This window comes from Xenopus laevis, chromosome 1S (assembly GCF_017654675.1).
Source record: "Xenopus laevis strain J_2021 chromosome 1S, Xenopus_laevis_v10.1, whole genome shotgun sequence".
In the NCBI taxonomy this organism is placed as follows: domain Eukaryota; kingdom Metazoa; phylum Chordata; class Amphibia; order Anura; family Pipidae; genus Xenopus; species Xenopus laevis.
The window spans coordinates 155,350,494-155,378,284 of NC_054372.1; the positions used below are offsets into that span (position 1 = coordinate 155,350,494).

Consider the following 27,791-nt stretch of genomic DNA (forward strand, 5'->3'; position numbering starts at 1 on the left):
TGGTCCAACTGAAACCAAATCCTTAAAACATACCTCCCAACATTTAAAAATGTAGAAAGGGACAAAAATATCAGGCGCATATATGGCGGTGAACATTTTTGACCACGCCCATTTTATGGCCACACATCCTAATTACCATATCAATTTTACAACATATGGCAGGTTATGAAAGTTTGAACACATTTATGGACGTTTTTAGGGCTATGTTTTAGGTGTTATAACAGTTTTGCTAAAAATGAAGGGGAAATTGCCCTTAAAGATGTGAGTCACAGTTCTCCCAAGAGACTTACTTTTCTTAAATAGTTACATATATTTGCTTATCTTAAATTGTTACAAATTTATTGAAGTGCAGGTGCTGAGTGTTCTGGGCTCTCTGGCATCAGTGCAGGCTGAGCTGTCAAAAATAGGACTGTCCCACAGAAAACGGGACAGTTGGAGTTATGTTTAAAATCATGTGACAAAACAAGGAAGTAAAAATATTTTTCTCTTTAATCCATTAGGGTTCAGTTTCAGTATGTGCTGGTTCCTCTTTTTGCTTTTTTCCCATGGGCACAAGATTGACATGTGAGTAAACTTTGGAAACTATCACATCCAATCTAGTTACTTCTAATCAGGTACTGTAGAGAAGTCTATTATGTTTTTGCGAATGCATTTTTGAGTTATAGTTGATTGAAAACACATTTATACAGTATATGTCATTATATACTAAGAATCACCATAGCACAAAGGAACATGACTCCAGCCAACCAATCATGGGGTACAGACATATTAAGCCTACAATCATGTACAGGGATCTCATAAAATGTTCCTGTTTGGCAGTTGCTTCTCAAAGCTAGCCATTTGCAGCATCCTTATTCTTTTATTAGCTGTTTAATACTAGTGATGGACGAATTTATTCGCCAGGTGCAAATTTGCGGCAAAATTGCACGATTCGCCACCGGTGAATAAATTCACGAAAACGGGTGTGAAAATTCGCTGGCGAAATTCGCTGGTGTCAAAAAAAACGGACGCCGGCGTAAAAAAAAACTGGGCACCGGCGCTAATTCGCTCATCACTATATAATACCATTTTATACTTATTTCAATTATATAAAACATACAAAGGATGATTTTCAAGTAAACAAAACAGAGACAGTTATTATGGCAACCAAAATGCAACAAATTAAGACCAAAAACATGAATATTTTACAGTATTTTGATTTTTTCCTTTCTGTCTCTTTCTTCTTCAGCAGTGAGTCATACCCAGGAGTGTAAATATCTTCTAGCCAGTAGTGCAAGTCATTAGGATTCTCCTGAAATATTGGAAGTATCTTATTAGTAAATGATACTGGAAAACTACAAGTTACTGAATAAAAGAACAGGATGCAAAGAGCTCTGACTCAATCTAGTGATCCATCTCCTCATATTCACAAACCTGGGTGCAGGCCAGACAGTGTTCCTTATGTAGACAAGTGCTAGACAAAATGCTAGGCCACAGCACCAGAATTAGAATAAACAGCGGCATCTTTTTTATATTATAGTGATTATAATATAATAGGTTTGTTTACAAAGTCAAGGATAAAAAAAACGATGGTTATGTGTGTGTTCCTGCCCTTACTCGTAAGATAGGCCTGAAATGTGTCAGGTTTCTTGATCCTATTAAGTTGCTATTTATTATTCTGGACCCAGCGTTGCATGTTATTCTTTTATACACTTGCTACTGAATGGTGCACATTAGCACTAGTTACAAGTTATATTCAACTAGAGGTTGAGAAACAATTAACCAATATAAACTCCTAATTGAAACATCAACACAGTTGAATTACTGAAACAAACTAAACATCATTGAGTACAACACAACAGTAAATTCCACATCGAAAGACATGCCAAGACAGTTACTACTACATTGAACATGAAGCATCTTTTTGCATAAAATAAAATCTAGCCATTGAGTCTCTAGTGATTTAATTGGGATTTAAACTGGTAGGTGAAAAGAGTTTAGGTAATCCTAATTCCCTGGAAATCCACATGCATGTGTAGAACTTCCAGGTCATCTGCCTCTTACCTTAAGGTATATCGAAAGCTTAAGATTCACAGACTGCTTGTCGTACTCTTGAACAGTCCAGGAAGGCTTCTTCTGTTTGACTTCACTTTTGTCCACTCTCTCTTTGTCCTGATACAAGGGGTTATTTTTAATTGTGGATGTTATGATTTCTGGTGAAAAGTGTTCACGTAATGTCCTATCAACCAGAACGGGACTCTCCTCCTTTGGTGGCTTCACAGCTTCTGGAATATTGTTGCGTTCATTCTAATATAAAAATATATATAATATATATTTACTATATATATATATATATATATATATATATATATATATATATATATATATATATATATATATATATATATATATATATATATATATATATATATATATATATATATAAATACCTTTGCTGTAAATACCACTGCAATTTCTAATATATATCACTTTAATATTATAACTGTGCTTTTAATATCATTTCATAAAATATGCTGCTAGTTTTTTGCAGTTTAATGCAAAGTATTATACAGGTATGGGATGCCTTATCTGGAAACCCTTTATCCAAAATGCGCCAAATTACGGGAAAGCCATCTCACCATAGAGACCATTATAAGCAAATAATTCTAATTTTTAAAAATATTTTCCTTTTTCTCTGTAATAATAAAACAATACCTTGTACTTGATGGTAACTAAGCTGCATGAATCATGTTTTTCAGCAGACTTAAAGTATGGTGATCAGAATTATGAAAGGGTCCCTTATCTGGAAAACAACAGGTGCCCCACATTCTGGATAATTGATTCAATACTTGTATAAACAATTACAGGCACAACATTCTCCTGCTCCAATGTAAGTTTGGGGATGACAATAATAAGAGAGATTTCAGAGTAGAATGACTGCAATGGTGAACAATATTTTGTTTGTAATGAGAATAAATGTAAAAGAAAAAAAAAAAGCCTCACCTCCTTACTTTTGAAGTGATGATGTTTTTAAACTCAATATTAGCATCAGCTTTGTGTCGCTATCAGGGATTTTATGTTAATGTAATGGTCATGTATAAAACCTGTTTAATAGTGCCATGTTCTGTGCAACCAAACATTACAGACATCTAAATGCAGGGCAGTTCCTGTTGCTCACAGGTAATACTCATATTTTCGATGTGTTTCACCAACTGCCTTCATTGTATTTTAGATGTTTTCTACAGAAATGCAAGTCCAAGTGACCCACCATTTGTACTTGCTAGAGATCCCCACAGTATTAAACACATCAATGTGGTAGGATCAACCTGTAGGAATGTGCTAGCCAGAAAACAAAAAAATGCAACCAAGATGGAAGATACGGCCCTATGCCCAGAGGTATATATATGGGGTGTATCCTGATACTGGCATCCTGACTTTTTAAATTGTTTACATTAGAGAATGAATATATTTGATAAATCATGGAGTCATGTAATGGTGTTTGTTTTCTTTTATGTTTATTTTCTTGGAGAAATTGGCTAATAGAAAAATAAAAAGTCTTGCAAAGAAATGTCCTGTCTGTAAAGCTGCTGTTATTATAGCAATTTGCACTTTACAGGATAATTAGGAGTGGAACATGCAAGAATTAGCAAGAACAGAGATAATGACTGTGCCTACTGCTTTATCACTGGGTCCTATATACCTACAGAGCTACAGTATGAAGGGAGTCCCTGCAAAATGAATAATGTTCCCAACAAAGTTGCATGACACATACTGTACATTTTACATACCACACCCCCATTTCCTGAAGTCACTGTTCCTGTGACCTACTCTTCTTCCTCCACTCCCTACCTAAAAACAAGCAAGCAGGGGTGATCCCCCGATGCCGCCCCCACATCATGCTTAAAACATTAGCATCGGAGCGGGTCAAAAGGGGGTTGTATCATTAGTGCAATGAGTGCTATAGTGCTTTCTGCACTGGCGGAGCCGAATTTCTGGTTTAAAAATGTAAATTTGTCTCTTAAAGTTATAGGAGGCGGCTTTTTGCCGCCCCTTGTAATTGGCCACTCACTGCTGCGTGAGGCAAGGTTCTAACATTGCCTAATGACAGGAGCAGTCCTGCAAGCAAGGATGCAGAAATATTGAGTTTTCTAGTCCCTGCCACATCAACTAGGCTGCTATCTAGCAGAAGGCAGTATAGGGGGCATTGAAACTACCGTGTACAATAAACCTATTACACTGAATACCCTATTGCATGTAGATGATGAAATGTATTCCAGATGGGCAGTTTTTGTCTCTTAGGTATATACTGTATTAAGACTTGCTAGTCTTAACATATATGTCTAATATAAAGTACATAGCAGAAGTAAATCTAGAGCAACTGGACTTGCTGATTAATCATTTGAAGAAGTTTAACTACTCATTCAAGCAAATTCTTCAGTTTAATTGACTGGTACGGGAAGTCCTTGGCATAATCCAATCCCATCTGTAACTATGCAGAGATATGACAAAGGAAACTCAAAGAGGTTGTGAATGCTGTGAAGTTATTGTGATAGAATTACCAAAGTGTCATGCAACTCAGAGAAACAGGTGTTACTTGTGAGAGTATCTTGAATGGAGGTGTAAAGTGTTGTAAAGATGTTAGAACTGTATTGTATGTAGCAGACGGGTGGTGTTGAAGCCCCCTCCTCTGTTTAGGGATGTTTCTCTACCTTAACATGCCTTTTTCAAACCAGCGGTCTTCTCTGTCCAAAATGTGAACATTGCTATCTTCAAAGGAGCATCCCTTGTCTTTCATGTGTAAATAGACGGCTGAGTTTTGCCCTGCAGAGTTTTCCCTCTTATGCAACATAACAACACACTTGAGAATCGCACCCAGGAACTAAGAAAATAGACCTTACATTGGGCAAAAAGAATTTGTCAGATTGCCCTTTAAATATTTGAAATTCACGCCACTGCGAGATGACGTCACACGGAACTATGGGTAAATCCGGAAACACCTGAGCGCCATGCAAGCCAGAAGTGTCGGAACTCAGCGTCAAACTTGACGAGATCCCACAGGTGGCAGCATCCCCGCAGGTGAGACGCAGTTGAACTGAATAAGCTGCTTGGATGAGTAGTGAAAAGTCTTCAATGATTATTCAGCAAATTCAGTTGCTCTAGATTTACTTCTACTAGATATACCATAACCTGGATGAATGAGAACCTTCATAGACAAATATATAGCACCATGTTTTTTTGGCAAAGTGTTTAGTGATGGGCAACATTTTTTGCCAGGTTTCACTCAGAAAAAATGCCCATAGACTTTAAAAAATACGTTAAAAAAATAAAAAAAGGTATGGAGTTTGAAATACACAGTCCTAACAAATGTGGGTACCCGCAGGAATGCAAAGGCCAGCTTGTTTTGATGAATAGTGCAAGATGTTTCTTTGCATCTGGAAATTTAACTTTGCACCATACATGTGTAAATGAAGATTTTTACCAACACATATGATGGGATTATATTTTTATCAATCTAGCTAGGTTTCAAATATGCAGCAGGTTTACACACAGTTCACTCAACCAATAACCTCCATGAAATATAAAATTCTACACTGAACAAACTTGCATTTTAATTGTTCCATATTAGTAGTGCAAGATTCACTAAAAGCCTACATATATGGTAGGATCCTTCAAATAAATTAGGATCACTTTGCAGGATCATGTATTGATATATTTGCTCAGTTCACAAATTAAAGATCTGCAAGCAAATATATAATATACTAAAGGCTTTCGGTCTGAAAAGCTTTCGGTCTCATCTCCAATGAGACTTTTTTTCAAGACCAACAGGACAAAATATTGATCTTTAACTTCTTTGCAGTTTTTTTTAAATAAAAGCCCTCAGAACATAGTATCTACACCACAGTACAGCTTCATTAGAACCTTATACAAGCATGTTTGTGAGCCATTGTCTTACCTGCAAATACAGTTTGTTGCGCCATTGCCTAGCATGTAAAAATGCAGAGTTAGCTATTAAAGTTTGTACATCAAGACGGAGAAATTTGTCAGGATGATTGTTATTCGGCAAAACAGAAAGATCCATCCTTGTGGTTCATCGCATACAGGAGGAAGACTGCATGGAGATGGAACTACATACAATCTGAATTATTCATGAAGATAGATAATGATACTGTAGGTAAATGAAATTCTAGCTCTACACTGTCCTAATTTCTTCTCCAATTCATTGTAGGATTCAGACATGTGCAGCATTTCAATGTATAGGCACACAAAATATGTTTGTAGTGTGAGAATAAATCCGTAAGAAATGAGTACCTTGACATTTACGAAATATTGCAGTTTTATTTATATGTAAAGGAAGGCAGAATATGGGACATTCCTTATAAAATAGTGCATAATGTATGCAAGTAGTAACCATAAATAGTAACTGAAGTTGTGTTTTGCTTGGCTGAAGATTTCTTAAAATTGCAGAAAATTTAGATAAACTGCTGAAATACATTGGAGTCAACGAAAAGGGGAACTTTCATTGTTGTCAAGGTGGTGTTAGCTCAACAATAGCACAGACATTGCCTGTTTTGTTCGAAAAGCTACTTTCCATTATGTTACACGTGTTCTTCATAGGAAAAAAAGCCTCTCGTGTTGCCAATTTCTTTCAAACCTGCACCTGGGCAGCTACTTAGATACATATGGAAGGACAAACATGTGATTCTGGGAGTTACACAGCTGCAGTTTTGTAGTACAGGTATGGGATCTGTTATCTGGAAAACCGTTATCCAGAAAGCTCAGAATAATGAAAAGACTTGTATATCATCATTGTATATCACTTGTATATCATCCACTTTAATCAAATAATTAAATTTTTTCTGTAGTAATAAAACAGTACCTTGTACTATATGCCAAATAAGATATTCTTATTGGTGGCAATACAATCCTATTGAGTTTATTTAATGTTTCAATGATTTTTTTAATAGAGTTAATGTATGGAGATCCAAATTATGGAAACCCCAGCTTTGTGGATAACAGGTCCCATATCCGAATAACAAGAAATGGAGGATGTGTGTTGGACAGCCCTAGTTTCTGTGTAATTGTTGCAGCAACATGTAGAATGATTTTCAGTGTTGTTTGTCAGTTCAGTGATATCAGTGTTTCATGACATAAAAAAGTCATTGCACACCTTTGTTATACTTTACAAGATCTTACATTGTGTTCCCCACAGATCACATGTAGCTAAACACCTGCATTTTTTAGAAAGTTACATTTTTAAAATGACACAATTGGCAAAAAAAGCAGTAAAGCTTCCTTAATTGACAATGTAGATTTTTTTTTACTCGCACAATATATCTTCATAAAGAACATTGGATTATTGCTCTGTTTACATAGACCTTTTATTGTAAATATAATGGAAATACAGTAACAATGATAAGAAAAAGTAAAAATGAGTGGCAATAGTCAGGTCTACTTGGATTTCCTTTCTAGACACTGCAGGTCTATCCACTGCTGCTCTACACAAGGGAAAGCAGGTTTCTTCTCTTCCACAGTCACTACATTATCATTAACAATGACAGTAAAGCACTTTAAACATTCTGTTACCAAGGAAAAGTAGGTTAAATGTAAGTTTGTACCAGAAACATCAGGATTCCTGAGATAAAATAAAGTTAGAAATAAGACCCACCTTTGATTACAGTATGATCATTTTTAGAATCTTTTCTTTGGCTCTTAGATTGTATAATTGGAAATACTGCTGTGATTTATTTATCAGTTTTCCTTCTGTATGCCTTTCTAAAAGATTGTGGGGTGTGAAGGTGAAGAAAAAGATATATAATTTATCCATGATGCCATAAAGTAGAATTCCCATTCGTGGTGTATACTTGGTACTTTGTATTATGTAGGAATAGCTTGGATTGGACAGGTTAAATTAGGGTTAGGGTTATGATATTACATGATTCCAAGCCAAATAGACACACGGCAGGACTTAATTATACCTGTTTTATAGTTGGGTATAGTTTAGTATGCTGAATCCAGCAAGGTACAATTCATTAGCACAGGGAAGTCCTTGCTGACACTTGTAATCGTTTCAATCTTGCAGACACAGATAATACCTATAACAAGGTGTTGTGATTGTTTCTATAAAAGATGTAAACATAGGTTTAAACCATATATTGTATTTGGCAGTTGTTCGTATCAGGCTAGCCATGAATCAGTGGAAACTGTATATATAGATATATGATAATAGATTGAAGATAATATGAGAAGATAATGATAGTGAAGAGAGCAAGAAGAAACAGTGTTAGTCTTGGGTAGGCCAGTGACTATGGGATATATGACTCCCCTTTCATATTTTGCTATATGTGGTTATGGTGAGATTTGTGGGTGTTTTGTGTCTGATCACGGCTTATTTTCTTATCAACACTTCAATATGTGACTACAGGTTAAATCACTTATGTATGCACAATTTGTTTGTGACAGGAACCTATTATTATTACTATATTTAGCTGGCAGTTCTGCTCTGACATGACCAGGCTCTGTGTATCTAGGTAATTATTAATAATAATTAATTAATTTTATTTTAACACAGTTGATCTCATCTGTGGGATGCAAGAGCCCCTTGTCTAGATTTGAAGAGTCCAGCATTGACTATTTGAGCTGTTTTAATTATGGTTTTAATTATTAACATTCATTTTGATTTTGAATCATTTGTTGTTTTGCATTAGTTACTAATAATGAGAGCTATTGTTTATTTTGACTACCCAGGCTGGGGTGTAGCTCCATTTGTTGGGGTTCTTTCTACTTTTTCTCGTTTTTATTCTTGATTTCCCCGGTGGACAACATCACCCCTGCTCCAACATTATGCTTTAGTCTATGGGTTATTACATAATTATATGCAGTGCATTTCAGGGGTCCAATGCCAAAAACTCGAAAAATGCTAATTTTTTTTATACTATAAAATCTGAATTTTTAGTGGATTAAAAAAAAATCGGATTTTTTGAGATTTATTATACCTCGAGGATGAAAAAAGTCTAAATCTGGAAATATAGTATCTCAGACCTGCCGAGGTTGTATATACTGTAAGTCAATAGGAGAGATCCCCATCCTATATGGAAGTTTCTGTCGTCTCCGCAGGAATTAGCCTGAAAATCTAACTATTTCAGACTTTTCAGGCAAAAATCCAAAAATGTTGTGCTTTTCGGGAAAAAGACAGAAAAAAATGTACGATTTGGGAATATTTTACAATAATATTTTTCATATGATTTTTTGGGGGTTTTCCCTGAATAGATTAATTCCTGTTTTTTTAATAATAACTAAGGTCACATTGTGAATTCTAGTTTGGTCAGACTTCTATCATTTAAAAAATCAGAAGAATTTTTTTTGATAAATAACCCTCTTCCAGTAAAGTTCACTAAGACATTTTCATTTGTCTTGTATAATGCTACTTTTGAAGAAATATCCTTCCCTGTCACCTCGGCTACAGGTATCACCTAACTAACTAATAGTGCAGTAATATTCGGTATTCAGAAACTTTATCCCAGATAGCTGATCAGTGTTGGACTGGCCCACCGTGATACCAGGAAAACTCCCGGTAGGCCCAGGTGTCAGTGGGCCTCTTGCTTCGTAACATTTGGCCTATTTCATGGTCATTCCCTTTTTCTTTATGGGAAAACATGCTTAATAATGGAAGAATAGAGTAAGTAGATATAAAAGACTGGGAGAATAAAGAGGCTGAGTAAGGAGAGGAAGAATAATACTTTGGAAAGTGGGCCCATGGTCTAAGGTTTTCTGGTGGGCCCCTGGAACCCCAGTCCGACACTGTAGCTGATTGCATGTTACTTCTTCATAAATTTGGTTCTTTTAATGGACTGATAATCTGACCCTAAGAGCTTTCTTACAGGTACATTGCACTCAGTGTTTCTTCTGCTCAAAGTAATATAAGGTAATGCCATGAAGATTGACTTGTTGAAATAAATTGCATAAATCCAGTGAAGCAACTGACAATAAAGATCTGAAAAGGTTTTGTTTATCTTACAGTGCAACAGTGATACAGTGTAAATATATACAGTGTTTCAAAGGTTTTGTATTCAAGTTGTGCTCAGCAAACTGTCCTGAGAAGATAGCAGTTGGCACAAAGCGTCTCAGAGTGACCATACACACTAACTGATCTCTCTACTTGAATTATATATATCTTTCACGCTGCTGGTGGATTCTAGTGTTCAGAAGATGGAAAATCCTGAGTTTGATATAACTACTTTAGAACTGGATAGAAAAAAATATTTATCCAACTAAAGTGGGCTAATCGAAATGCAGTGTAAATGATAGATGACGTACAAGATAAATAGAAGGTTATGCACTTAAATTGCAGTAAAAAGCATGGCTCTTATAAATTAAATGAATTTCCTTCAGGCTAACCGGAAATGGAAATTGTTTAAAAAAAGAAATTATAGCTAGCAGGCAACATACAGCTGCAGAAGGTCTAAAAAAAACATCTTAGCAATGAATAGAAAAAAAAATAGCAGGAGTCACAATCACAATTCACAATCTGTACAAGTCTGTAACTATAGATTTAAACATTATCTAAAAAAAATTGGCAGGTTCAAAGACATGGCATTAATTGGTATTGGTATCATGAAATTGCTTTCAGTGTAGCTGCTATTTGGTTTTTTGTTTCTATTGTGAATGTGCAATATTTTTATTGCTATTTACATAACAGTAACATTTTAATAAACTGTGCAAATATATAACAGAGTTATATAAAAACTAAGGATTTAACATAAGCATAATTTACGATTTTTTTGGGGGGGAATTTATTAAACCCCGAGGATGGAAAAGTCCTAATCAAAAAATCCAGCATCTCAGACCTGTCGAGGTTGCATATAAGTCAATGGCAGAGGTCCCAATGATTTTTTGATGTGTGCAGGGTTTCGTGCAATATCCCCAACGTTTTTGGGCAAAAAGCACAAGAAATCTAAGTTTTTGGGTGAAAAATCCCAAAAAAATTGTGAAAATCTGATTTTTTTACCGCAAAGCAAATTTTTGGGAAAATGTAATAATAAAAAAGCGTAAAAAACCCAAGCGGATTTGATTGGAGTTTGCAGCAGAAAATGTTGAGATAAAATCGGACTTTGATAAATAACCACCCTAGTGTATCCCATTTCCCTGCCTTACATATACACCCACATGTGTAATAAAAGACTCATAGCTTGCCCAGTAGCAGTAACCAATAGCAACCAATAAGATGTTTTATTTTAAACAGGTGACCAGTGAAATTCTACCTGCTGCTTGGTTGCTATAGGTTGCTGTTCCTGAGCAAACATAGTGCCTTTTATTACATACCCCTATAGTATCATATTTGTCTTTTCCCTCAGAATCTTGTTTTCCTGATGCCAGGTCTTTTTCTTCTTTGATAACCAATATGGCAATGCCAATTTAATTGACTTATTTTAAAAGTCTACTCCTGACCAACCAGACTCAAGGGCTCATCACACTCTTTCAGTATAATTACTGACAGATAATACTCCTGGACACTGCAAAATATATTAAAAAATGTCTCTGGTAGAGAAAAGCGTGCCTATTGCTGGTCTTTATAGAATTCATACAGAAAAAAAGCCCTTGAAGCTTATACTATAAACCATACTGATCTTTTTTTTTTTACAAGATTTTGAAAAATTACATGGCATCTAAACATCTAAATTGTAGACCTGTGATACCTTGAAAAGTTGGAAATGTTTTATATTATATATATATTACAGCATAATAACAGCTGCTGAAAACATATCTGTTACTGTTATTTTTCCCTGATTACCTATACACATATGGAATACATTTACTGTAACATGATGGATATTATGGGAGATCATTTATTTCAATAAATGTTAATGTTATTTTTGCTTAGTATCCAGTCACTAATACACATGAATGTATGCTTCATGGAAAAAGTCACCTAACTTAGGGGCACATTTACTTAGCTCGAGTGAAGGAATAGAATAAAAAATACTTCGAATTTCTAATGTTTTTTTTGCTACTTCGACCAACGATTTGGCTACTTCGACCTTCGACTTCGACTCGAACGATTCGAACTAAAATTCGTTCGACTATTCGACCATTCGATAGTCGAAGTACAGTCTCTTTAAAAAAAAAATTCGACCACCTACTTCGCCACCTAAAACCTACCGAGCACCAATGTTAGCCTGTGGGCTAACATTGTCAAGAAAAGTCAAGAAAAGAAAAAAGTCCTCAAAGAGTATGTCAGTAAACTCACCCTCTTATGACTAAATTATGAGAAAAGTAAGTGAGGAGGGGCTGGGTCCTGTTGTTTTCTTTGGGGGAGGGACAGAGCTAACTGGGGTATGGGCAAATACCTGTAGTATTGCTGACATGATAAGTGGCCATGAAAAGAAGTTTTACGGTAAGTATGATAGGAAATTGTCCTTTACACTGTAGCCCTTAGTCTACTGAATAAAACTGTCTCTTCATATGACTGAATACAGATTACAGTGAGGTAGCAAACAAATTTAAATAAATTGAAAAGCAATTGAATTTCTATAAAGTTTGAACAGTTCAAAAATAGAAAAAATGCTAAAGCCCTAGATATGCAATGGTTAAAGTAACACCAAACAATGAAAGTGTTTTAATGCAAAGACAATGTAATGTACTGGTGTCCTGCACTGGCAAAAACTAGTGTATTTGTTTTGGAAACACAACTATAGTTTATATAAACAAACTGTTGAGAAGTCGTGGGGGCAGCCATTCAAGCACAGGATTCACAGTAAATAACAGATAAGCTCTGAAGGATCCTACTGTATTCTACTGTTATCTACTGTGTATCCTGTGCCTTTTCTCCTTTTTCAGCTTTCAATGGCTGCCCCATGGCTACACAGCAGCTTGTTTATATAAACTATAGTTGTGTTTCTGAAGCAGACACATCAGTTTTACTAGTGCAGCACAACAGTACATTATATTTATTACTTTAGTACACTTTCAATTTTTGGTGTTACTGTTCTTTTAATCAAACAACAGTCTAGCAGTGTTGCATACAAAAAACATTTATTGGTTACAGCTATTTAAAACTAAACATTTAACAAAAAGGTGCATTGGCATGTGGCCCCCATGCTCTTCCCTCCTTAATTGGACGGAGAGGTCTTCTCTATTCTTTAAGGTACAATTGCATTATGTTATTTATGCATATTTTTATTTGTAATCATATTATAATATTGTCATCTAATTTAGATCAGGGAACCATTTCACAACATGATGACACCACCAAGCTGCTACCTACTGCAGATTAGGAGGACATTTGTTGTCAAATGTAGCCGATTTAAACACATCTCTAGCCAGGCAATACAACAATACATTTAAATAGCAATAAGATTTTCTTGCTAACTTTCTTGGAATGCCAGGATTTGTAATTTACCTGGAAGTCCCTTAGGTTCCCTTCCTGTTGTTCTCTATAACTATCCAATCATATGGGTCAGTGGAGAAAGTTATTTGAAAGGTCATTTAGTAATCTCCATTGAGACAGGCTGAGTAATTATAATAAACTGATTTTTTACCGCTAAGTTACTTATTTGATTATCATGTTATTTCCTTAGATGTCAGCTTAAGGTATATAAACAGTGGCTTACAGAAGTATCTCCATAACCTGTAAGCATGTATTTCTTATATTATATTATACTAAATTGAAATGGGTTTAAATATTTTTTCTTCTTCTAAAGAATATTTATTGCTTGCTGTGATTTGTAAACTAGCAAAATATAATGCAAGCTGAACAACTGTGACCAAAAATCTGCACATTTAGGAGATGCAAACTAAGCTGGTCTGTGCTGACAGGACTAAAATGCATTGGCAAGGTTTGTTGCATTTTATGGCTTTGATATTTTTGACTGGCTGGTCAGTCGCAGGAATTGTGTATGTACATATGATTATGGGTCATTTATGTAACTATTTCGCTGACCAGACTGCGAGTGCTGTTGGGGTGTGCAAGAAAAGTATGCTAAGCCCTCAGTTATAAGTAGTAGTAGTAGTAGATCACCTTTCTAAAACTTTGGGATCCTGTAAATGATTTAGCTTTGGGTTCCAATATTATTTAGTGACCCCTCTCTTTATAACTTTCTCCGTTTCGCACATTTCGAGTTTGAATGAAGCACGCTAATGTGCAGATTTACTAATACCAGCAGAGTGCATTTCCCTAAGAAAGATGATGGCTTTATAGCAAAAAGAGGGAATAAAAATATGCATTATTTAATATTAGAAAGTTGTGTAGAATTTTTGCTATGCATAAAATGAGTAGAAACTAATCTAATTACAATGTAAAATCTATAGAACTTGATTTAGTAGAGAGACTCCACTATGTCTATGAAAGGCATCTATATTGCAATGATAGACTGTATGCATTATTTGAATTCTTATGGCATGATGATAGCTTTAATTAGTATATTTTACCATTAGTCATCTGGGCTCCTGGGCAAAGGGATCTGCCAACAAGTAAAATAGGGCCTCAGTTAAATACTGCTTTCTGAATCAAGTTGTGGTATGACTACTATGGTCACTAAGGCCACTACCAGCTATCAATGGCATGTCCATAATGAGGAAGCGCTCTCCTTTTAATAGCAATGACATTTTGCTAAAACTAGATCCAACTACTTTTAAGTAAAATAAGTGTTTAGATAACAGAGTATAACATATTGCTGAGTCATATATACAGTTCTGGCCCTAACTTATTTATTGGTATTTTTATATTATTAATAAAACCCCATTCACATCTTCATAGTTTTCATGTGGTTTATTTTTTCCATAGATGAAATAACAGAATAAAATAATTACTCCAACAGTCTTCTTTCTCCATATATCTATCATATATAAATTACAAAGTCTTCGTTTTACTTTCATCCAGAGTTATTGATACCGTCAATATTGACCTCCTGGTTGAAATTAGAAAGATCTGTTGCCCCCTCTTTTTGCTTCTGCTGTTCCCTTTTATTCTTCGTCTCATTTCTTTTCTGTTACAGCATTCCATTATCTTTTATATTCTCCACTTTTCATTATCAATGACTTTCTTCCAGTCCTCCTATTTCATTGCTGCTGGCTAAGAAGCCTTTTATGTATTTTGTGCTCCCCTAAGGCAGTTTGCTGGAAGCTACAGGTAGTATCCCCAGGACAAGAGCCTTTCCCAGCCCACTTAAAGGAATAGTAATGTCAAAAAATATTTTTTTTTTAAAGTAATTTTTAAAGTAATGAAAATAGCATGTAGTGTTGTCCTGCACTGGTAAAACTGATCTGTTTGCTTCAGAAACACTACTATAGTTTATATAAACAAGCTGCTGTGGAGCAATGGCAGAAATTGAAAAATGGCTTTATGGCACAGGTTAACTAATGGATAACAGATAACACCATTAGACAGACAGAGCTTATTTACTATTTTCTGTATAACCTGGGCCTTTTCTACTTTGAATGGCTGCCCCCATTGCTACACAGCTGCTTATTTATATAAACATTAGTAGTGTTTCTATACAAACACAGCAGTTTTACCAGTGCAGGGCAACACTGCATTATATTTTCATTACTTTCAAACACTTTTTTTTGACGTTACTGTTCCTTTAACACTCTCTGCCTAGTGATAGCTTGCTGCAAAGTGGCCAGCAGGGGTTAGTTGGGGACCCACAGGTTTTAATATGTTCATATGGCTTTAAGCCCTACCCTTCCTTATTCTTAGTTACTAGGCAGAAGCCCATGTATCTAACTTCTAGTTCTATTTGCATAACCAGTAGTTATTGGCCAAAGGGCATAATAACCACTTCCTACCACACTTCAATATATTGTGTGGAAAGGGGTGGATCTTCCTCTTTGGCTCCTGGTGTCTTTCCAGCTAGGTGTTTCCCATTGAGCCTGGGTACACCAAGGCCCAGTAAAGCCACCTCCCTAAAGGGACAGCACCTTTAGCAGCTGTGTGCTCCATCAAGGATAAGTAGCAGGGAGTAGCTTCCCAAAAGACTTCCCTGTATGCCTTTAGTGAAGGGATCAAAGTAGATAGGGTGTTAGGCTAGAATTCTTCTCCCTAACCACTCCACTGGATGGGATCCGGACCACTTAAAGGTATATCTGCCTGAGGGAATTGATGCACGCTATTTGCCTTATGGGAGTCACATCTGTAAATGCTGTACAGTCCTCCTCTATCCAATCCCCTCTGTGATGTTAATACCTCCTCATCCGTGAGTAAACCTGTGGTCATATTGTCTCTGACATAATAAACCATCTTTCTGTTTTCATCATAAGAACCTCCCCGCGTCCAATTAATCATATTTTTGTTATACAGTAGCCTGAGTGTTGTAGTTCCACTACAACCTTATGGGAAACTTCCACTTAGCGAAGGCCCTGATCCTGATGTGTGAGTCCAATGTAACCCATGCTCATTACCATTAGCTGGACACTTAACTATCTGGTCTTGATAGTCCAGATTAGCTTTATATATATATATATATATATAATTTTTTTTTATAATAAGCATATTAGTGTCTGGGATCTGTCAAGTCACTGAGACAGGAAAGCCACAACTCTCGGTTTGGGTAAACAGGTTAGACAAAGAAAATAGGCTGGAATGGAATAGAACAGATACAGAGTTCTCTATAAAAATCTGGCTGACAAAAATAGAACTGGCAGGACAGGACTGAGCGCACATAAAGTAGATCTAGAGTACATAATGTTAGATTGTTAGAAATCTAACAATATAGTTAGATGTAACTTAAAGATAATAAAGGTTAAATGTGAAGGCAGGCCTGCCAATTCTTGAGGAGACACATTTTAACATTATAATAAAATCAGCAGATGGGCTCATATAATCTAAATGACAGATTCCCACACCACAAAACACATCTTGCAAGGCAATTAAAGGAAGGACAGCAAATTCCATAAAGACTTACACTAAACAGACCTTTATTTAATACATAGTGATCTTGAGTAAAGGAGTTAATCCCCAATGAAGCCAAATGGGAACAAAAAAGGGCACAACAAGACTTTCCTTATCCAAAAATGGCAAATGTTTCAAAGCAATTATTATCTGTTGTTCAATAATCCTGCATGCTGTCCCTTCAGTTACCAAGTGGTATTCCTGAGCCTTATAGTTTTAAAATGTTTGCTGGTCTTATGTAAATACATATCCTGAAATTACTTAGGACAGTTAAAATTTGCAGTGAGGTAAAATTTCTATGTTTCTATGAACATTATTACTCCATGAAATGTGCATATGTTTTCCATCTTAATTATGTAAATATTTTTTCTGTTAATTAACTCTTGAAGCTTTAATAAGTCTACTACCTGACAGTGCTTTTACACACATTTCACATCTTTCTTCATCTTAGAATCTCTTCTCTATGAATTATTTTGTAATGCCCATTACATATTAAATATTATTTACTATTATTTTTTTACTATTAAACAATTTTTGTGTACAGTATACAATATTTATTAACAAACTACTATTAGTACACTTTCATATTTCTGTCCCATGTTTACGTCTAAAAAATTAGTGAAACTCGAAAATTTACTCCCGCGTCGAATTTTGGACTCATGTCCGAAATGTCGCTTGCGTCAATTTGACGCTGGCTTTAAAGTCAATGGTCATCCCAATAGTGCTGACGTGTGCCGATTTAGACGCAATTGACTTTTCAGATGCACGTCCAAAATTTTTTGACGCCAGCAAATTTATTCGCCGGAGGCGAAATGCGGAAATTCGCCGTTAATTTAATTCCTTAATAAAATTATGTACTTAAAGCATTTACTATAATAGGAAGCCTAAATATGTGGGAATGATCCTGAAGTTATCCCTACACAGCTGTAATTGCTTTGTAAAGAAAGAAGAATGTCATTTTTGTTACTTGAAAAATGTTGTTCTTAAACTCCTGACATGAATGATTAATGTTAAAATTAAAGTCTGATTTTTTTCTGGTCAGACTTTTAAAGGGGAAAAACACATTTTTGTAAAAATAAACTAAAATTTTATAAAAGACGCAGTTTTCGGCGACAAATACGAAAAAACAGTACGATTCAGATTTTTTTCATGACTTTATTGAGTCTTTTCCCACTCAAGAAATTTTCAGTAAAATGTATTCATAAATAGGGGGAAAAGTCAGTACAAATTTGGTCAGAGTGGTTTACAGGAAATAGTGAGAAAAATCTGGATTTTGATAAATAACCCCCTAAGGGTCGAATTTCGAAGTACAAAAAACGTTGAAATTCGATCAAATTGAAAAACTTCGAATTCAAATATCGAATTCAACGTTTTTTCCCCGAATTTGGCAATCGTACGATCGAATAAAAATCGTTTGAACCATTAAATTGTTTGAATCGAACGATTCGAACGATTTTAGTGTACGATCAAAGGATTTTTATTCGATGTGTGAAGACTTTAAAAAAGTTTGTAGAAGGTCCCCATAGGCTAACATAGCATGTCGGCAGGTTTAATTTGGTGAAGTATTGAAGTCGAAGTTTTTTTAAAGAGACAGTACTTCGATTATCGAATGGTCGAATAGTCGAACGATTTTTACTTCGAATCGAAGTCGAAGTAAATTCAAAGTCGTAGTATCCTATCCTAGTATTCTACTTCGAATTTCGAATTTTTTTACTTCGAAAATTCCCTCGAATTCACTTTCACCCTTGATAAATCTGCCTTCAAGTGTCAAATACTTTGCATTATAATTACAGTTGTAAATGATTTCTTTATTTGTTTTTTAAACAGACCTTTTTCTTGTATTTACAGTATTAGTAACGACTATCATAGTGAGGCCCAGTCTGTTAACATTATTTTACTCGATTAGTGATTTACCTTGTTTTATCTGCAGATGCATTCTAGTAGCCCATCTGGAAATTGTGTACACACAAGGATTTGTTCTTGCTTTGCAGTTTAAAGGTTTGCAGATGAAAAAAAGTCAAGGCAAGCTTTATAATATCATTAATTTATCACCTTAATACCTTGTTAATGCTTCTTTCAAGGATTATTACATGCTAATGTTTGCCCTGCTGGATAGTACTTAATAATCTGGCCATTGCCATCAAACCTAAATGACAGTGCCAACACTGACTCATGTGTGGCAAGCATCAGAAAGGGCTTGGTTGCTAGATATTGATTTGCAGCTCAAAGAGATGCAGTTCCTTTCATTGATACACCTTGATTTAATTTGTTTAATGGTTAAGCGCAATATTATGATATTGAAATTACTCTGTCGAGGAAGAGGCTGAACAGCTGCGTTAACTTTTGACATGAACGTAATGAGAGATTTTCACAGACACATGTTTTTAAATAATGAATCTAAATTTTCCCATTCAGAAAGTAAAAAAACAAAAAACAAAAGATGAATTAAATCTGCCAAGAATTAGCATGAGCCAATGTGTTTCCAGAAGTTCTGCTCTGCCTATGATTATTTATTCACAAAAAGATGACATAATACACACAGATGTTAGCCTTGCTGTCGACCTCATTTTGTTCATATGAGATTTGTGTTTTTAAGCCAGCTTCCTTTTTTTTTTTTTACATGTAAAGTATAGGTTTCCCATTGTTGTACATGTAATAGCTGGATTAAAAAAAAAAATTAGTCATATGACATCACTGACATCACAGACTATAACCAATGTCATCACAGAGCACTGTATCTAAGAATATATTTTAAAAGTTATTCATGGCTTTAGTGTGTTGTGTATCTACCCAAGGTTTTTTAGGGGCAGACCCTGATGTTGGAATGTCATTCCCAAAACTTAGTTAGAATACTCTTCCAATTAATAGGTCAAAAGCAAGTGAGGAATCATGCCATAAGCATTTACACCTAACAGCAAAATGTAGTAGCCAAAGTATGGTGACTTAATGTATGGCACCACTAGATCATATCAATACAATATTGTGTTATATTGCATTTCATTTTGCATAATTTTTTTCACCAGGCATTGATTTGACATTTAAAAAAATGTGGTGATAAAATGGTCGTTGCCTGCAATGTATTTTGCAAGAAAAAAGTTGCTGTGAAAAAATACCCAGTGACTCCTATGTATTTTGTGCAAAAAGAAGGTGTTTATATAACTATAATACACAAAAGCCATGAATATCCTGTAAATTATATCCTTATAAACGGTGAGTAGTGATGTCATCAGTTATAAACGGAGAGTAGTGATGTCATTTCTGTCACATGACTTACTAAAATTTGTGTATTATAATAAATAAAGTACCCCCAGTTGTAAAATATGAGGATATTAGAAGTTACCTCGGAGTTCCATGACCTGTATAAAAACACTCGGCCTTCGGCCTCGTGTTTTTATATGGTCATGAAACTCCTCGGTTACTAATAATATCCTTATATTTTACAAGAGGGGGTACTTTATTCACTATATAAATGTAAGATAATTACAGTTTTTCTAGCCGGACATAGGGGTAAGAAAAGAGGCACCTGCCTAGGGCTCAATTATTGGGGGACGCTAAGCAGGTACCTGTTAATGGGTCTTCTGCTTACCCTTAGTCCATGCTCTCTCTCTCTTGGGGGTACAATCACATACTTTTACAGAAGAAATCATGTGGCTTGATAAATTGAACACCATGGCCCCAATGGGATTGAATTAAGATTTGAATTATTTCTGTTATTTTTGATGTCAGTTTTGAAGAAAATGAAAATGTAAAATTATCTTCATGTTATGGAAATAAGAAGCATATATATATATATATATATATATATATATATATTATATTATATTTAAATCCAATTTCTGTACCATTTCTAATATAATTATATTATGTTACGTTCAGTTTCACCCCTCTCTACAGCCTTTCTCACTTCATGCAGGAGCCAGAGTCTTATGCTAATTGACATTATGGTTAGCAAAGTAGTCTGAAGGCAGGCCGGGGTCGGTGCAGGCGGAGTTCAGTCATTATCGGAAAGGCAGGCCGGAGTTGGATGCAGGCAGAGTTCAATCGTAAACGGATAAACAGGCTGGGGTCAGATGCAGCGCACGTTAGCGGACGTTTTTGACGCTTATGCACGCTGAAACCTCACAATGTTCCATTAGACTCTCTCCCAATTATTGCTTTATTTATTTGCTTTAAGTCATCGCAATCTGTACAGTACACACAGTCATATTTTTCTCTTTCCTGAGATTTGCCCAACCATCTTGTACCAATTGCCACTTTCTCCTATTACAATGTAATCTGAATGTTTTCATATATGGGCTCTTCTTCTTCTGTTGGACAATGCTGAGGAAAATATTAGCCCTTTATTAATATAAAGTTTTAATAATAAAATTATCATACATACTTCTGATTCTGTCATGATTTTTATAATGCAGTTTTTATTTCTAAATTACACTGTTTACACTAACATAGTAAGTAAGGTTGAAAAAAGACACGTCTTAATTCAGTCTACCATTTAAAATTTAATTCCTGAACCAACAAGTGTATTGTTTTGTAATATTGGTGTGTAGGCAGCCATCTCAGGTAATTTTGCCTGGTCATGTGCTTTCAGAAAGAGCCAGCACTTCATAATCAAACTACTTTCAGACAGGCTATTGTTTCTCCTACTCTTATATCTACCAGGGAGCTGTTATCTTGTGTCAGGGAACTGTTATCTGGTTACCTTCCCATTGTTCTGTTAATAGGCTTTTGGAGGGGGGTGGGGGAGGGAGGTGGGTGATATCACTCCAACTTGCAGTGCAGCAGTAAAGAGTGACTGCAGTTTATCAGAGCACAAGTCACATGACTGCAGGCACCTGGGAAACTGACAGCATGTCTAGCCCCATGTCAGATTTCAAAATTAAATATAAAAAAGGATTTCAGTGCAGAAGTCTACTGGAGCAGCACTTTTAACCGATGCATTTTTAAAAGTGAAAGTATCCCTTTAATGCAAAACTGCAGACGTACTAGAATGATGTGCTCTTAAGACTACATTTGCTTTGCATCTCAACTATAAATCTAGAAGTCATGGTATATATAGAAAGAGTTATTTTCTGAATAGCCAAGAACGGATTTAATATAGGAAAAGTACCTTGCTATATACTGCAAGCTCATGCCACAACTTAGGCAGCACGCAACCATGTATGGCATACATATAGTTACACTTATAGGGATTGCATCCAATTCAAATAAAGTGATAAAATTAAAGGGTTTTTAAAAGGGAAAAACTCTCACTGTAGCTGGAAAGGATGGGAGCTACAACAGGGAGCTAGCCACTGCTCCTGTATAAACTACAGCAAAGTTATGCTCACCACTAAATTTTACACAATTAGGAGGGGGTTTAAATGGTTTAAAATTTAGTGGAGAGCACAACTTTCCCTTTTTTGCTATTGTTTATACAGGAACAGTGGCCAGATCCATCTTGTAGCTCCCACTCTTCCCAGTTAAAGCCCAAATACTGACTTTTTTCAATTTGACATCTGAATACCATGACTTTTTTCGGAAATCCGGCACAAATCAGGATATCATCGGGACATGAACTCAGCATTGTCTGAGTTGAAGTAATTTTTTATTCAGACTTTTAACACCTTAGGGGTTTAATAAATCGCACAAAAATCAAGTTTTATTTTACTCGAAAAAAAATTTTTTTCCCCTTTAAAAGTATAATCCGGAAAAATTGGTCTTTAATAAATAACCCCATAAGAAACAACTCTTCAAAATATTAATGTGCATTAGGGGGGGTTATTTACTAAAATCCAAAAAGTTCTCATTATTTTATTAAAACCACTTTGACCAAACTTCCGTGCACATTTTTACCTTATTTATCAATATATTAACTCAAAAAAATCTGGTGTGGGAAAAGAAAAAATCCAAATCATAGGATTTTTCAGGTTTGTCCCTCTTTCTATTTCCAAAATGTTGGGAAGTATGTACTAGAATGACTTAACGGTTATAGGCATATTGATACAGGTATTTAGGTATTTAGTTATCAGTGCTATACAAGACTAATTCAGTGTGTTTTTCCCTTAAATTCTGTGTTGCTGTTTTATGGAGTTAAAAAGAAAAGTGTCCAACCTTCATATCAAAAAGCATAAATCATGGAGAACGTGAGAGTTATGTTAATTGACAAAATAAGTTTGACATTTGCAGATATATTCTGTAATGCCCTGTAATAACTATCCTCAAGCACAAGCAATCCAGCTATTTCCATCTTTCATTTAACAGCATGTTTCAGAAATATCTATGCATAAGATTAGTGTTTTTAAATTAACCAAAGTGGAGTCTTTGGGTGTAATTACAGGGAAGGGGATTCTCAGACTGATTTGTGTAGTTATACAAATGAGTATACTCAGTTTAGAAGAGAAATCAACAAAACAGAATCAAATATCTCCATCTGGACAACATAAAAAATGAATTTCTTTTCCAAATGGACATAATCTGCAAGCAGCTGTGCTCTGGTGTTTGGAAAGAAGCACTCGGTAATACCTGAGCCAGATATTTAGATGTTAAAAATGTCTTTGTTGTCTACTTAATTACAATGTAATTCTCCTACCGCACACCTGTAGTTCACCAATCCTGCAGTTGGTGGTGCGTTCCTTCCGTTGACCCGGCCGGGTCCCTTAGCAACCAATGTGTATAAGAAACGGATCTGCACACACACTGATTAATGCAGTCGGGGAATATCCCCTTTTATTCAGCCACCAAACATCAACGTTTCGGGGGGGAACACCCGCCCTTCATCAGGATACAATTATTTGTGCAGTAACCCATTTAAACCCAACTTCCCACGCCTTCTTTTCCCATCATGCAACTTGCCACAAAAATTAACCCTTATGTGGAATACAGGAAATTTAACCTATATATAACATACAATGAAACAATCAATTTTGATAAGACAGGTTACAAAATGATCTTTTTCTATCTTAAAGTGTCAAAGTGCAATAATTATTACATATAAAACTGTAGTATCAAAAAAAACATTTTTTTCAAAAAATTCACATACATTGAACACCATATTGTAAAAATCCATGTGTTGTATAAATATTATAATACCTTACTGCCCTCTGAATTTTCTAATAACCCTTAATATTATATGTGATCATTCAGCAGTTCTTATCTGTAAAAAATAGAAACGTAAGAAGGTTAAAAAAAGTTTATCTCTCATAAGAAACACGTATAACTAAAATTCTTGTTAAGGCCCTTTGGTGTGAGTTATTTGGCAGCTAAAAACACTCACATCAAAGGGCCTTAACGAGAATTTTAGTTATACGTGTTTCTTATGAGAGATAAACTTTTTTTTAACCTTCTTGCATGTTTTCAATTTTTTTTTTTTGATACTACATTTTTATATATAATAATTATTGCACTTGGCCACTTTAAGATAGAAAAAGATCAAAGTAACATTCTAAGATAACCTGCTTTATATACTGCTTATTGCAGGATAATTTATACTGCTAAATATGTTTGTCCCTTTACTACAACCAGAGAACAGGAACAATTTTTCCTACCAATAATTTCTATTATATTTATTTTTATATAGCAATATCGATTCTGCACAGGGTTGTTTGATAAATACTCTGTTCCTCCCACCTGTTCTGGTTAACACATTTATGGCACCACTGCTATTAAAGGAAAACTATACCCCCAAAATGAATACTTAAGCAGCAGATAGTTTATATCAAATTGAATGACATATTAAAGAATCTTACCAAACTGGAATATATATTTACATAAATATTGCCCTTTTACATCTCTTGCCTTGAGCCACCATTTCATGACTCTTATCTGTGCTGCCTCAGAGATCACCTGACCAGAAATACTACAACACTAACTGTAACAGGAAGAAGTGAGGAAGCAAAAGGCAGAACTCTGTCTGTTAATTGGCTCATGTGACCTTACATGTGGTTTGTATGTGTACACAGTGAATCGTACGATCCCAGGGGGCGGCCCTTATTTTTTAAAATGGCAATTTTCTTTTTATGATTACCCAATGGCACATACTACTAAAAAAGTATATTATTATGATAATGGTTCATTTACATGAAGCAGGGTTTTACACATGAGCTGTTTTACTCAGTATCTTTTAATAGAGACCTACATTGTTTGGGGGGTATAGTTTTCCTTTAAGAGAGCTGTATGTAGCAGTGAGTGAGGCCCAGGTCAAAACATGAAAAGGTAAATTGCTTTGTCATCTTATTAGACGCAAGGCAGAGACTCTGGGTCAGTGCTACTCTTCTTTAAATAATTCAGCAGCCGAAGGATCATTCGGAAGTGCCCCACAGACATGGTCCCTGTTTTTCCCAATGCTCTTCTATGCTGTACAAAATATATATGTACATGTATAGTACAGTGATATTACCTTACCTTTTCCTTTAAATAAGCTAGGGCTGTTTAACTTATGGTGCTGACTACAAGCAGAGTTGTGGGTGCTGCTGCATACAAGCAGGGTTGTGGGTGCTGGGAGCTCTACTTCAATAACAGCTGAAGGGTTGCAGTTTGGGCAACACTGATGTACAGGGCCGGACTGGGAGTAAAAAGCAGCCCCCGCAAAAAAATCAAAGCAGCCCACACATTGATGTGTGCTGGTGTTTTACTTATACACACACATATTTTATATCTGTATATATATATATATATATATATATATATATATATATATATATCCTTATTTATAGTAGGGGGTACATTATCCCTTATAGTACATGAGTAATACTCAGAGTTCCCTGTATAACTCAGCCTGCAGCCTTGTGCCTTTATATGGTCACAGAACCCCTCAGGGGCTTGTAATATCCTTATCATTTACAGTAGGGGGCACATTATCCCTTATAATACATGAGTGATACTCAGAGTTCCCTGTATGACTCAGCCTGCAGCCTTGTGCCTTTATATGGTCACAGAACGCCTCAGTGATTTCTAATATCCTTATCATTTACAGTAGGGGGCACATTATCCCTTATAATACATGAGTGATACTCAGAGTTCCCTGTATAACTCAGCCTGCAGCCTTGTGCCTTTATATGGTCACAGAACGCCTCAGTGATTTCTAATATCCTTATAATTTACAGTAGGGGGCACATTATCCCTTATAATACATGAGTGATACTCAGAGTTCCCTGTATAACTCAGCCTGCAGCCTTGTGCCTTTATATGGTCACAGAACAACCCCTCAGTGACTTCTAATATCCTTATCATTTACAGTAGGGGGTACATTATCCCTTATAATACATGAGTGATACTCAGAGTTCCCTGTATAACTCAGCCTGCAGCCTTGTGCCTTTATATGGTCACAGAACAACCCCTCAGTGACTTCTAATATCCTTATCATTTGTTTTTAGTAAACTCCCCCTCATCTTAAACTGCAATTTACAGCAGTTGTGCCAGCTCTTTTTACCAGTGTTTTATTTAATTTAGAAAGTAGTAGAAATGGGGGGGGGAACAGGTTCCTACTAGCCCCCTTAGCATCTTTATAATTGTAGTATGCATGAACTCAAACACACAGCACAGCCACTCTAATCAACTGAATTTTAAGGGGTTAAACTGAAATTTTAACCACATTCATAGATAGATAGGTAATGTTTCTTTTTAAAGTGATTCTGATACCTTCCTATAATTGACAGGAACATGTCAGTCACACTAGCAAAGGACTGCACAGAGATTTCATGTCATGATCAAATTCTTGTAATATATGCTTCCTTCCTTTAAACATACAGAGCCCCAGAAACAGAAAAGGATTTAAATGACATTTTTACCTCTTAGAAATGTACTTAAAGCTACAGAGAAATTATTTTTTCTCTGTGTCTGGTGTGAAACGAAGGCTGGGTGTATCCTTTCATTAACACACAGGAATTAGTCATAGCTGTGAGTGACATGCAGCACTGGGCAATGGCAGCCCAGGTCCCACCCACAATCTTTCTGTTTCAAGTCTGCGTTGTGTTCTCTGAAGCACAAATGCAGCATGTGACAAACTCCCAACATCTCCTCCTGCCAAATGAGCCCCAAGTGACAAGCAGGAGCACTAGTTACAAATAGTCCCTCAAACACACAGACAATGAACTAACGAGTTCTGGTCCTGTGTAGCGCCTGGGCACAGACTCGCCAGTTTGACAGCAGGAACTATAAAGGGCCAGGTTGCACCAGTTTCAGCATAAGGATTCCCAACTAATAGAAGCACTACAGCAGAGAATCACCTCTTCGTCATCCTCATCTTCCTTCTCAATGCTGGGGCTTCTCGCTGCTCCCTGCAAAGTTTCTAGGGGCAGATCGGAAGAGGACATGTCTGTAGTACAGCGTATGAGAACAAACAGGGGTCAGGCTGTCGGAAGTGCGTCACCAGAAGCAGCCGGCGAACTACCACAGTGTTGGAGGCAGCGATTAGAGCGTAAACATTTTGTCTGTGTATAAAGTTATATTCCAGGTGTCTGCAACCTATATATTTATACACGCGGACGCAGCGTGTCATTCCACCGGCCATGAGTTCAAAGATAAGAGCACCGCATCTAATTAAGCAGCGGGCGGCCCACTTGAACTCAGAGTAGATCGGCCCTTCGGGCATTTGCCCGACAGGACAGATTACCAGTCCGGGCCTGCTGATGTATAGTTAAGCATAACTGTTGTCATCTTGCCCTATATTAATATAGTAAACATTAGGGATGTAGCGAACTGTTCTGCGGCGAACTTGTTCGCGCGAACATCGGCTGTTCGCGTCCGCCGCAAGTTCGCGAACGTCGCGCGACGTTCGCCAATAGGCGTTCGCGTCAAAATCGTTCGACCATTCGATCGCTAAAATCGAACGATTTTCGTTTGATTCGAACGAAAATCGTTCGATCAAACGATTAAAAATCCTACGATCGTTCGAATCGAACGATTTTCGGATGTTCGAAGTTCGCGAACAGTTCGCGAACTGTTCGCATTT

The 27,791-nt window shown here is 36.0% G+C and overlaps 1 protein-coding gene across 1 annotated transcript; it reads right to left on the reverse strand.

The window, feature by feature from the left end:
• Positions 1-449: 449 nt before the first annotated feature.
• minar2.S (membrane integral NOTCH2 associated receptor 2 S homeolog) lies at positions 450-27,153 on the reverse strand. Its single transcript, XM_041578926.1, has 3 exons — positions 27,067-27,153; positions 2,044-2,286; positions 450-1,291 (listed from the first exon to the last, which is right to left on the reverse strand). The coding sequence occupies exons 1-3, from the start codon at positions 27,151-27,153 to the stop codon at positions 1,112-1,114; spliced, it is 510 nt and encodes a 169-aa protein (XP_041434860.1). The 3' UTR covers positions 450-1,111.
• Between the last annotated feature and the right edge of the window lie 638 nt (positions 27,154-27,791).